The sequence below is a fragment of the Diabrotica virgifera genome, chromosome 3 (genome assembly GCF_917563875.1).
Source record: "Diabrotica virgifera virgifera chromosome 3, PGI_DIABVI_V3a".
NCBI classification, from domain to species: domain Eukaryota; kingdom Metazoa; phylum Arthropoda; class Insecta; order Coleoptera; family Chrysomelidae; genus Diabrotica; species Diabrotica virgifera.
Window position 1 is genome coordinate 192,388,707 of NC_065445.1, and position 13,152 is coordinate 192,401,858.

Sequence of the window (13,152 nt, forward strand, 5' to 3'; positions counted from 1 at the left end):
AAAAAAAAACAGAAATAACATTGAGTTTTTTTAAATCACTGAAATTGCAATGACGACGTCGACATGGGGGGGGGGGGGGGGTCGTCTGTAAACGACGAATCACTACTGAGGGGGGAGGGTATTAAAAAGTTCAAATTTTTTACGACGTAGTTTATGGATGCCCCCTAAAACACGCTGTATTTTCCTGTCACCGTGTCACAAAGAAAATTGCCCAGGGCAAGTACATGTAATAATAATTATTACATATTATGTACTTGCGCTGGCCAATTTTTTGTGTGACACGGTGACAGGAAAATACAGCGTGTTTTATATGTTCGTTCTTTCATTTTCCTACTGTATCTACATCTGTATATTTTTATCAATTTATCAATCAACGGTTTAACGATAACGTTTGAGAATTTTTGGCAACAATTTAACTTTTGTTAAAAGTAATTTTCCGTAATCAGTATCCAAAATATACCTATCAGATTAACCCATGTGATTTAGTCAAGCCAAGGCTATTACTATTTTCATAATAATTTATGGTTTTGCTTATTCCCATAATTCTAGACACCCGTCTATTAGACAACCAATTATACACTGTAGAATAAGACGTGTTGCCAGTTGAAAGCTACAAGATATGATTTTAAATTTAGTTATAAATTATAGTTATAAAACTCCTAGTTAAAATAATCATTGAGTATTGAATCTGCTATAATACATAATACGATAATACCCGGTTAGTTTTCAGAAAAGCTTGTCTTGAACGACAAACCCGACAAACCGTTGGACAAACTGTCAACAAGTCAAATACAATCGATGATTCCATCATTGAATAATCGATGTAACAGATATAACCGTATTTAATAATGATAAGCCCATAAAATATCTATATATGGCCCCTTTAAAAAAAATTAATTTGAATGTTAATCCAATTTTTAGTATAATCGAAGAAGCAAGTTTTAACTAAATTAAAACTTAAATACTGTATCACAATCGATACTTTAGCGATCGATATTAATGTTTCGATTTTACTAGTAGTTTACTCCATCAAAAATGTCGCATTTTCTTTGGCTTTTACAGAACGCGTGTGTTTCAAAGTAACCTTGTTTAATTATGTTTATAAAATATCATGTTATTATTAGAACTTACACTATTACTAATCGATGACTTACTATTTTTATTAATGAAGTGAAACAGTGTTATGTATTAAATTAGTGGTGACAGAGGACAGACCTAATTTGTTTAATTTTACAAAATGTAAGGGGATTACCCTAATGGAACATTTTTACTCATACACATCAAAAAAAGAGTATAATGGTCCGATTTTCGTTCATAACTAAGTGTAAAACCCGTGTTTAGGTAAAGAAAACTGTGAGTATCTAATATTTTTCAAGTTGATTAACAATCAACAAGGTAACCTAAGATTAGCTTCTGTTCCAAGGCAATGGAACTAGTTAAACATATACTTGTATATAACAAAAATTCAGAAATTGTTTTGGGACCTAAATTTGCAACTGTAAATAAAAATAGCTGCCTCCTTGGTTTTAAAGGTAATCTGCCTGTTCTAAGCTCTGAAACTTTTATTAATGAAGTGATTAATAAACCTATGAAAATAAAAGTTGAACTTGGCACTAGCAGTGAAAAGTTTATAATGTTTAATGGAAAGAAGCTGATGATATTAGCTGACCTACCCGAAGGACTTTTAAAAATGCCACCTGCTTCTAATACACCACATAACTCAAATTTAGGGAAACCTCTATCAATAGAACATAAACTTTCGAACAACTTGATAAATAACACATCTACTCCTAGTACATCAAGTAATTCAATTCCAAAGATGATTACAGTCAATGCACCAGAGAGTCCTAGTATAGGGAAACATTTATTAGCTGATTCTAAACTTCCAAAGGTAATAAAAATCGGTGCAGCAGAGACTCAAAATATAGGGAAAAAATTATTAAAAACAGATCCTAAACTTGCAGGTGTGTTGTTACAAAGAAACACTGTTTGTACTACATCGAACAATTCAATGCCAAAGTTGATAAAAATCAATGCACTGCAGACTTCAAATATAGAGCACAGTACAACAGATTCTAAACTTTCAAAGGACTTAGTAAAAACCATATCTATTTCTGGTAAAGGTAATTCGATTTTGAGAAAAATAAAACTAAGTCCTTCAGATGTTACCAGTGTAGACACAAATATATTAACAGATTCTAAACTTTCAAGAAGTTTGTTAAAAAACAGTACATCAAACAGTTCAGTTCCAAAGATGATAAAAGTTAGTAAGCCACTATTGAAGCCAGTGGGAGAGGATTGTAAACAATCTCCTAAAATTATGAATTTGTCTATAAAAGTTGATAAGGATGTTATGTCACAGATAAGCAATAAACCTCCAATAAATGAAAACAAGCTTATAAAAATAAATGTAGCCAGTATCACAGGGAGCTCTAAGGCTGACACAACTGATAACAACATTATTTGTGCTGCTGATAAAATTAAAATGTTTGCCAAACCAATAACTGTGAGGAACAAAGTGATGTGTATACCAATAAATCAGGACAGTGTAGAGAGTGTTGCATTGGACTTGACAAAACATTGTGAATCCCAGACTGTGAAAACCCCAGGTTAGTACTGTGATAAACATATTAGTTGGTAAGAATTTGTCATTGATAAAGTTAGTTACTTTTCAATAGTTTACTTAACATCACATATGAATTTTGGCTGGTGAGTAGTGAAAATACATATCATAATATAAGAAAAATACATTTTGGAGCTTCACAAAACATTCTTTATTATCAAATTATAAAAATATATCATGACTTTAGATAGCTTTTTAAAAATAATTTTGTTTTAATAATATGTGTATTATACATACAGTGTGATTAACTTCTGTACTGTGAGGAAGTCTCAATATACCTACAGGGTGTCCCCAAAATATTGGTGATAAATTATACCACAGATTCTGGAGTCAAAAATAGGTTGATTGAACCTAACTTACTTTAGAACAAATGTGCACATCAAAAAAGTTACAGCCCTTTGAAGTTACAAAATAAAAATAAATTTTTTCCAATATATCAAAAACTATTAGATATTTTTTATTGAAAATGGACATGTGGCATTCTTATGGCAGGAACATCTTAAAAAACTATAGTGAAATTTGTGCACCCATAAAATTCTTATGGGGGTTTTGTTCCCTTAAATCCCCTAAACGTTTGTGTATTTTCCCATTAAATTATTATTGTAGTGCTATTAAGTAAACACAATGTTTTTAAAACTTTCTTGCTTTTATAGTACTTTCTCGAAGAGCCAGTTTTTATCGAGATATTTTGAATATTTGTCAACTCCACCACATATTTTTGTATACATAATATAGTTAAGTATGATTATAGAGACCTGGTAATATGTAATACGAAAATTTATTTATAATTTACATTTTTAGGTATATTTTGAACTTAAACCATATTAAACAAAAAGCCACATCTCGATAGAAGGTGCCTTATCAAAAAAATACCAAAAGGCAAAAACGTTTTAAAAATATTGTGTTTAACTAATGATACCGCCATAATAGTTTATTTGGAACGTACACAACAATTTGAGGGGTTTAAAGTAACGAGTCCCTTATAAAATTTTTATGATAGATAGATAGATGGAATTTATTCCTCTAGAAATTTATACAATGTATACATTACATAAATTTATCTGACTAGTCAAAAAAATATTATATGATTATACAAATGTAAACACATTAAAAAATTTTAGTACCTACATTAAAATTTACAAAAAAAGAAAAAAAAATACATTACAAGAAACACATTAAAAATTTAAAAATTCTTCAATACAGTAAAAAGCATGGCTAACTAGAATGTTTTTAGATTTTGTTCAAAGCATTTGATAGTGCCAAGATGCATCTTATGTAAACATATTAAAACAGAAGCTGCATCTCGATAAAAACTGGCTTACCGAAAAAATACTAAGAGGCAAAAAAGTTTTAAAAATATTGTGTTTAACTAATGGTACCACAATAATAATTTAATTGGAACGTATACAAAAGTTTGGGGGGGGGGGGGGGGGTTTAGGGAACAAATGTCCATTTTGAATAAAAAATCTCTTAAGAGTTTTTGATATATTGAAAAAAAATCGATTTTCATTTTGTAACTTCAAAGGGCTGTAACTTTTTTTGTGTGCACTATTATTTATTTGTTTATTTATTGTTAATAAATGGGGCAAGCCCATTGACAAAAAATATACAATTAAGCAACATTTATAAAAATTACAAACAAATACTAAATAAAATACAAAATCATAAAATAAATATGTATATAGAATTACAATTAAATTTAACGCTTCAGAGATTGTTTAAAGGCACTTAAGGATAAGTTAAAAAAATCTGTCTCATGAGGCAACCGATTAGCATGAGCAAGAAGTCTGACCAGACCTATATTCACAGAATAATTAGTTCAACGAAAGGGAATATGAAATAGGGTATTCTCACGAAGGACACGGGAAGGAATGTAGAAACAAACCAATTGAAGCAGTTCAGGTGAATGTATTATTCCGTTAACCAATTTAAAAATGAAGATGAGATCGAAATTAACTCGTCTAGTAGACAGAGGATCAAGTTCTAAGTATCTCATCATATTAGAATATGAATAAGGTCTGTGTAATTTAAAGGCACAGTGCATAAAGAACCGTCTTTGCACTCTCTCCAACTTTTGAACAGAGGATTGGACAAAGGGAGACCAGATTATAGTGGAATTTTCAAGTTGAGATCGGACCAGAGAACAGTATAAAATTCTCAGTGAAGAAATGTTATGAAAATCCCTTGTATGCCTCTTAATAAACCCTAGCTGCCTAAGAGCCTTATTATAAATAAAATCAATATGCAAATTAAAGGATAAGTCTCTCTGAAAAATGACCACAAGATCCTTGACGCTAGTGACTCTCAATCAAAAAACCATCCAAATTGTGTAATCAAAATCTACCATTTCCAATCACGATTAATGACTAATCTGTTATTATCACACCAATTCGCAAATAAGTCGAGAGATTTCTGTAGCCTAGCACAGTCAGAGTAATCCCGAACAGAACAAAACAACTTTTGTCATCGGCATATGCCAACACTTTGCAGTCAGTCAATGATTTAATAGCATCGTCAATATATATATATATATATATATATATATATATATATATATATATATATATATATATATATATAGGTAGGTAAGTGAGGTTCAATCAACCTATTTTTGACCCCAAAATCTGTGGTATAATTTATGACCAATCTTTTCAGGACACCCTGTATATAGAATATTATAAAATGTACGAATAAAATTTGTAGGCACCTTTAAGGGAAATACGGGAAGTTTCACGCACCTGGGAAATATACATTACAAGTTGGAAAACAAAAGCTGTTCTTAAATTAAATATTATATTTTTATGGGATCAAGCCAACATTGAATAAACACTATTATTGTTTTCTAGGAGTGACTTACATATTCTTCTGAATTTATGATGCTTTCAAAGTGTAGGTAATGACTTATACGTTAAGAAGTACATGAAAATTTTAACTATTCTACTCAAGTAAAAATTCAGCACTAAAAATCATTGCTTATAGACATTTTATTTTTAACCCTCCAGCAGATGGGTGAAATCTTCTCCTTTCTCATAATCCTTCAAGGTGTCAGATGTAGGGTTCTGCCTCTTATCCATTTTTTCAATGCGCTTCTATTGGTGATCTGGTTCTTCATACCTCATATATTCATGTTTCTCTTTTCACCTATATCTTGGTTCTGATCCATCCATGTCTTTCTCTGCCATCCCTTTTTCATTTGTTTCCCATTTTGGCTTCATTTCCTGGTTGACTTCAGGGCAGTTGTATATGACTGACAGTTCAATAAGTACTTCGTGCCATGGCAGTCATATATGACCGATTTGATATGGTCTGTGATATAGTTCCTGTTTTGCCAGAGGTCGTGTAGAGAAGCGGATTTATTGCAGTATTCAATCGCTGTGGCATACAGTCATCGTATATACATATCAGTTTTCATTTCGGCAGAATAGGGAAGACTGAAATGATTGAAATTTTGATGTTTTTTTTTGAGTAAAGAATATACAGCGTGTCTACTTGAGTTGGAAACATATGGGAAACTTTTTTATTATTAATTTTACGAAAAAAAGTTATTCTTTATAAAAAGTTCTGCATGCCCCAAAACCTAAGATTCAATTATCAGATATCAAATTTTCTCAATATTATACGAGGTATTTAAAAAAATATGAATTTCGGCTAAGGGTAAAGTACCTTTATTTCTCTCAATATCGAAAATTCTTATTATGAAAAGTTGTTTTTTGACCGCTGACATATTTTTTCAAAAATTGGGACTTAAAAATAAAATTGGTGAAACATTAGTAATGGAAGTATTTCAGTTGGCTGCCAGATGCTCTTTTTTAACTTGGCACCATGGACTTTTTTAAACATTTTTTTGTGGCAGTCAACCTGTTAAGTACTTTATTTGATATTTTATTTTGCTCCATTTGGTCTATGTGGCCAAATCTGTTCAATTGTTTGTTTTGTCGATCTTCCACATTTTTTAGTTCTTGCTCCAGTACTGTCCTTATATCTTTCTTTCTCTATTTATTTCTAAATCTTTCAAATTTCGTAACTCCAGCTATGCTTCTCATGTATTTCATCTCAGTTGCATTTATCATTGATTCATGTTTCTTTTGCACGATCCATGTTTCCACCCCAGTTCCATGACATCTCGTAACCTGACAGTTAGTAACCGGAAAATAGGTAATGGACAATTTGTAACAGCGACAGTTAGTAACTATACAAATTCACTCGACAAATTCATAATGTCCAAATTGAATTATTCTGTTTATTTTTGTTAATGTGGAAACAAACTGTTATTTCAGTTATAAAAGTATGTTTCTGATGCTGCCTTCCCAAATTCCTTAGTGTTACCTGGCAAGCCTACACCCTTTCTCAGTTTTCGTATGGGAGCGACATTTGGCAACTTCTGCGATTGTTGTAGTTGACCAGCCAAAAAGATCACTAGGTTCTAAGAGTCATAGGCTTGCTGCCTTTCTAGCTAGCTGGTTATGCCTTTATTTCCACTGTGTCGTTTAACCCACCTCAAAATGATGTTGTTACCATCCGAAGCTTGGGCTAGTGACTCGTGACACTTCATCACTAACCCTGATGTGACATGTGGTCTATTCAGGGTTAGTAGCGCTTGTGTGCTGTCTGTGAAGATTATTATAGTTTTACCAGCTATAACTTTCCGGGTTATCTCTTTTGCAGCTATGGAGATACCAGCCAGTTCAGTGTGAACTACACTGGCATTTTTGTCCATACCCCATTTTATACTAAGGTTCAGTGATCTGGAGTATATCCCACATCCTGAACATTCTTCCATTGTGGAGTCATCAGTGTATATGAACAGGTTATTTCAGAAAGGGACTCAAGTCATGTTAACTAACTTTCGAGAAACATGCAAACAGCTGTCTGGATATAATATGGTCCTTTTCTGTGCTAATAGAGTGAATCAGGTCCCTTTCTACCATAAACAATGTTTCTGCAGACCATCATAGTGAATGAATTCACTCTTAAAAAATAAAGAAAAAACTACTCAGGTCTTTTCTGAAATAAACTGTTCATGTGCAATACACATTTGCCACGTTTGACTCCCTATGTTGTCTTGTTTCGATTTTGTAGGGTTTTTCGAAGACAAATGTAGGCTTAGTTGAGTCACAGCCTGCAGGTAGCAGCGGTAGTGTAGAGTCAATTGTTCCATTCGCTTGAGAGGGGCGATTCCAATGAGCAACTCTATAGCAGCAGTTGTTCTCCTATTTTAATAAATATGGCACCTGCATCTTATCTAGTCATTTAATTAAATTTAAGTCAATTTTACCTGATCATCAGTGATGTGTCAGCATTAAAATTGTGTGCTACCTCTTACAGTCTGTGAAAGAGTTGAATTAAATTATTTTTAAATATATCATCATCTATCATACTCATACACAATATTGAAATCATAATTAAATAAATGGTTGTAACCGTATATAAATAAGAAAAAATAAATAATCATTCCGTTGTAAAACGAAATAAGAGCCGTCTTATATTTCAGTTTGTTCAGAGAGTATCAAAAGCACCCTAACCGAGTTCAAACCTTATTAGCAGGGCACAAAATATCCATGATATTTATATACATATCAAAATATCGGATATATATGATATATATCCGATATATGTCCAAAATGTGATATTTATATGATATTTATGATATTTTGGAAAACATTTCAATAGAGAAACTAAATTGACCAAAATAAGACTCTAAATGTAGAATGTAACAGTATAAAAGATATATTAATACTTAAAAAAAAACAAAAATATAAACGTATGTATGGTAGTATGTTACATAAACGGAAAACAAAATGATACGAGTATCCAAGTAACAATTAAATTAAGTAAAAATATTGAAAACATTAATTTAAACATATAGGTATTTATATTTTTCCAAAATAACTTAAAATTCTGAACATTTAAAAAATAAAATCAAAATTTAGAAAATTAATTAAAATGATGGTTTACATCGGAAGTGTCTGAATCAAAAACAGTAAAGCACCCAAGACTTAAGACACTTCTGCCTCTTCATTTTCCCTTCTTTCAGTTTCTGGTTCAGGCCAAATCCATTCCAAATTGTCATGTTTTTGGTATGAAGAACTGTTTAAATATTTAAACATGAATACAAGTTAGCAGCCTTTTCGGTTCCTCAATTATTTTGTAATTTGGAATGCACCGTAAGTCCAAAGCTTGAAAAGCGCCTTTCAATGCCTGCCGTTGAGGCTACTGCTGTAAGTAATTGATTAATTCGTTCAATAAATATGTTTTTATCAGCCAAGCAGATTCAGCTATTGGAAGAGACTTCCGCCATAATAATGGAGATGTTTTTTTGAAATTTGAACCATACATGAAAGACGGAAAAGGTTTAGACTTAGAAGTTAGAGCCATTACAAACGGAACAAAATCTGTGTTGGTTGAATTAAAATATTCATAAGCCTGTTCTTTTTGTTCGGCAGTAAGTCTTTCTCCCAAAAAGCGATGGCCTCAGTAAGTTTGCCAAAAAATGAGGCAAACCTAGAGCCATATTCCTCCTTTTGTAATAAAAGTTCTTAATTTGAATTGGTTGATCACTCACATATTTTTCCAGTTGAATCCAAATTTCTACGGCGACAGCAATTGTTGTTTATTTTAACCTTCTTATGTAAAAATTAGTACGAAATAAAGTACTGATATATATCATGATATATATAATATAAATATCATGATATATATCACGATATATATCGTGATATATATCGGTGGATATATCCTCGCGCCCTGCTTATTAGGTTGTCATTAGAGAGCGCACATTTGATTATCTCTGAACACACAAAAATTTATTCTGGCAGTATCGATTCACAACGAAATAACAATTGTGATAACAATGAAGATTAATATTCGGGCTGCCAGTATTGATTCACAACAAAATAACAATTGTTATATGTTGATTCATTTGGTTATTATACAATTGTTATAACAATCGTGATTTCGTTGTGAATCGATACTAGCAGCCAGAATTTTAGTGTGTTCCAAGAGAAGGCTCACTTCTCTAAGAGCAACTCACTTCTTGCTGGTCCAGCGCGGTAAAATTCCAACGAAACATGGTTCACTCATACCCAGATAGGAGTAACACTAATATAAATAAATAATCATTTCGTTTTAAAACGAAACAAGAGCCGTCTTATATTTCATTTTATTCAGAGAGCATCAAAAGCAACCAAACCTTTCAAACCTTATTAAGTTATCATCAGATAGTGGATATTTGATTATCTCTGAACGCACTAAAATTCGGGCTGCCAGCATTGATTCACAACGAAATAACAATTGAGATTACCTATACCAGCGTTTCCCAAACTTATTTTTCCGTAGCCCGGTTATTTCTGTGTTTATCCTCCGTGACCCACTAATTTTTTTTGCATACCCTGGTGTGTGTGTGTGTGTGTGTGTACAAGAAAACATATTTAAAGATTTATTACAGTTATATTTTAATAAAGAGTCATTAGATTAAACAAAAATGTAATAAAAAAATCAAAATCAAATACTTTATTAATGAGAAATAAGGTTTTTGGTTAAAAACTTCACTTTTGGAGGAAAAAATTACAATTTTATCATCATGTCCGGTTCGATTTTCAAACGATACCTATACTTATTTTTGAGGAAAGCCAGTCTTGAAAACCCTGCCTTAGGCAACAAACCCAAAAAATACTTATAGGTCGTAACAAAAGGAATTAGAAATTATCGCTTTTTCTGCTAAAACTTGGTACTCCTGGCAGCAACACGCCAAAAATCTATCAATGGTATTTTGTCAAGTCTGTCTTCGAGTGCCCTGTCACACGATAGTTAAGTTACTGAAGGAAGTCTTGTTTTGGATTCTAGGTCCATTGTAAATGGATTCCCTATTCATGCTTTGTTGCTGTAGATGGGGGGAAAATATTCCTTCAGATTTGCCCCAGTCCTAGCAGGCGTTCCTTGAAAGCAGCTGAAATCTCATCCGGCAATGATTCACATTATACTCTTTTTGTAGTTCTGTTAGCTTTGTAATTTCCTGCTTCCGCGCGACGAGACGTGTCCACAAATTAAGCTTTTGTTGCAGCTTCCACCTTCTCTGGTACTACGTTGCTACATTGTAATGGCATATTTAAATTGTTCAAGAAGTCAAAAAGTATCACAAAGATAGGCTACCTCGACTAACCAATTGACATCATGAAACTGTCTTTAAATTAAAATATTGCATCCCTAGCCATTGGTGGATGTTGTTGTAAGAATATTGGAAACTTCTTCCTTCGATTTAATTAATTCAATTAAAGTTTTTTTAAAACATTATATTTGGATAGCCAACGCACTTCACAGTGTAAAAGAAGACATTCATGTGAAACGGCGAGGCGAGGCGACCCGGCGTTTTGCTTTCATGGCCCGGTACCGGGTCGCGCCCCACCATTTGGGAAACGCTGACCTATACAAAATGATTATTTATATTAGTGTTTACCCCTATGTAAGTATGGGTGGACCATTTTTTGTTAGAATTTTAGCGTGCTGGACAGGCGAGAAGTGAGATGCTCTTAGATCTCCCTCGAAACTAGAGTTGCACAAGTTTGACTTGAATGTTTGAACTTGACTTGAGTTTGACTTAATTTCAAGTCAAACTCAAGTCAATCCCTTTAACAAATAATTCAAGTCAAGTCAAACTGGTCAATCGTACAGGTTTGAAAATTCAAACTGTTTGTCAAACTAGTTTGAAAGAGTTTGAAAAATAATTTATTTCGTAGATATATTTTTTTGTTGAGACAGACATGTCAGTTGCCAATTAAAATAAAAAAGTTAATAATACATTGAGTGCCATATAAATCATCCTTTAGTTCCAATAATTTTAGTATTTGTTTCCCTCTACTCATTTTTAAAAATTATGTACAATAAAACTCTGACACTTTACAGTAAACTATTTTTCCACCTACCTCTACCGAAAGTATACTTTTCCGGACCTGATTGTAGGGAGCAAAGTTGTACTTTTCCTCCCTAGGGAGGAAAACTAAAAGTGACATCATGGTATCTCATTCATGAAATATAACTTATTGACTCCCTGTACAATATCTTCTATTACGTAAGTATCTATACATTTTAACGTTTATTTATAAAACACTCTGTATTTTGCAGAATGGTAAAAAACAGTAAATTGTTATTTTGATTTAACAATGTTTACATTAATAATTTGACTTATATTTGACAGTTGATAGTTATATTGTACCTACTTGTTAGTTTTAGTTTTAATAAATTTTGTTGGTTAATTACATAAATAAATTAAGTAAAAATGAAAAATGACTTGTTATTAATTTGAGGAAGGTGGAAAAACCATATGTATAACATGGGAATAAAGTGCTTTTTCCTCCCTTGAATGATTACTGCCCTCCGCTACGCGTCGGGCAGTAAACTTCATTCTCGGAGGAAAAGTAGCACTTTCCTCCCTTGTTATACAAATAGCTATTAAGCACGCACAACAAAATTAAATAAAAAAATACTAAATGAACAGTTTTTGGTTTAAATGGGATCTAGCTATTTTTATAATTTTCTGCTTTTATAACGGATAACAATACACCAGCACCGTCTTCAACGACAGAACGAAAGTCATAAAAAAAGGTTTAGGAAAGTTCAAAAGGAAGAAAACAAAAAACGTCAAAAATCTGTTTTCGTACCAACCCCTTTTTAAGCATGTTAATTCCTAGAAATTTTATGGTCGAATTTGGATTATCTACATTTTTTCAATACAAATGCCCCAGAATCTCATAACATGTGGTGTGAAGTATAGTGGTATAGTCAAGCTACGTAAAGTGAAAGGGGAAGGTACTAACAGTATACATTGACTTGTACTCTTAATACAAAGCAAACTTTTGAAATTAAAAGTTGTACTGTTGGAATAAAATCAATATTTTTATACATGAAAAACAGGCTATTGACTTATACTCTTAGTACAGAAATAATTAATAAACATTCAAAATATAGAAGAATCCCGAAAGGTCCATTTTATGACTTAAACTATAGTCTTAGTACATAGCACGTTAGATATAATATAGAGATTTTATATAGATTATTTGTATTTTCCAATTTAATTATATACAGGGTGTCCCAAAAATATTGGTCATAAATTATACCACACATTCTGGGGTCAAGAATAGTTCGATTGAACCTAACTTACCTTAGTACATATGTGCTCATAAAAAAAGTTACAGCCCTTTGAAGTTACAAAATGAAAATCGATTGTTTTCAATATATCGAAAACTATTAGAGATTTTTTATTGAAAGTGGACATGTATCATTCTTATGGCAGGAACATCCTAAAACAAAATTATAGTGAAATTTATCCACCCCATAAAAAATTATGGGGATTTTGTTCCATTAAACCCCCCCAAACTTTTGTATATGTTCCAATTAATTCATTATTCTCGTACCATTAGTTAAACACAACGTTTTTAAAACTTTTTTGTCTCCTAGTATTTTTTCGATAAGCCAGTTTTTACCGAGATGCGGCATCTTTTTCAATATATTTACGTAAAAATTTTATGGGGGTTTTG

General features: G+C 32.0%; 1 protein-coding gene across 1 annotated transcript in view; it reads left to right on the forward strand.

The window, feature by feature from the left end:
- The first annotated feature begins 1,041 nt into the window (after window positions 1-1,041).
- The window catches only part of LOC126881490 (uncharacterized), a 145,091-nt gene continuing 132,980 nt past the window's right edge, over window positions 1,042-13,152 (forward strand). The window contains exon 1 of the mRNA XM_050645776.1: window positions 1,042-2,609. Within this exon, the coding sequence (XP_050501733.1) occupies window positions 1,427-2,609 (1,183 nt within the window). The 5' untranslated portion in view covers window positions 1,042-1,426. The remainder of the gene's footprint in view (window positions 2,610-13,152) is intronic.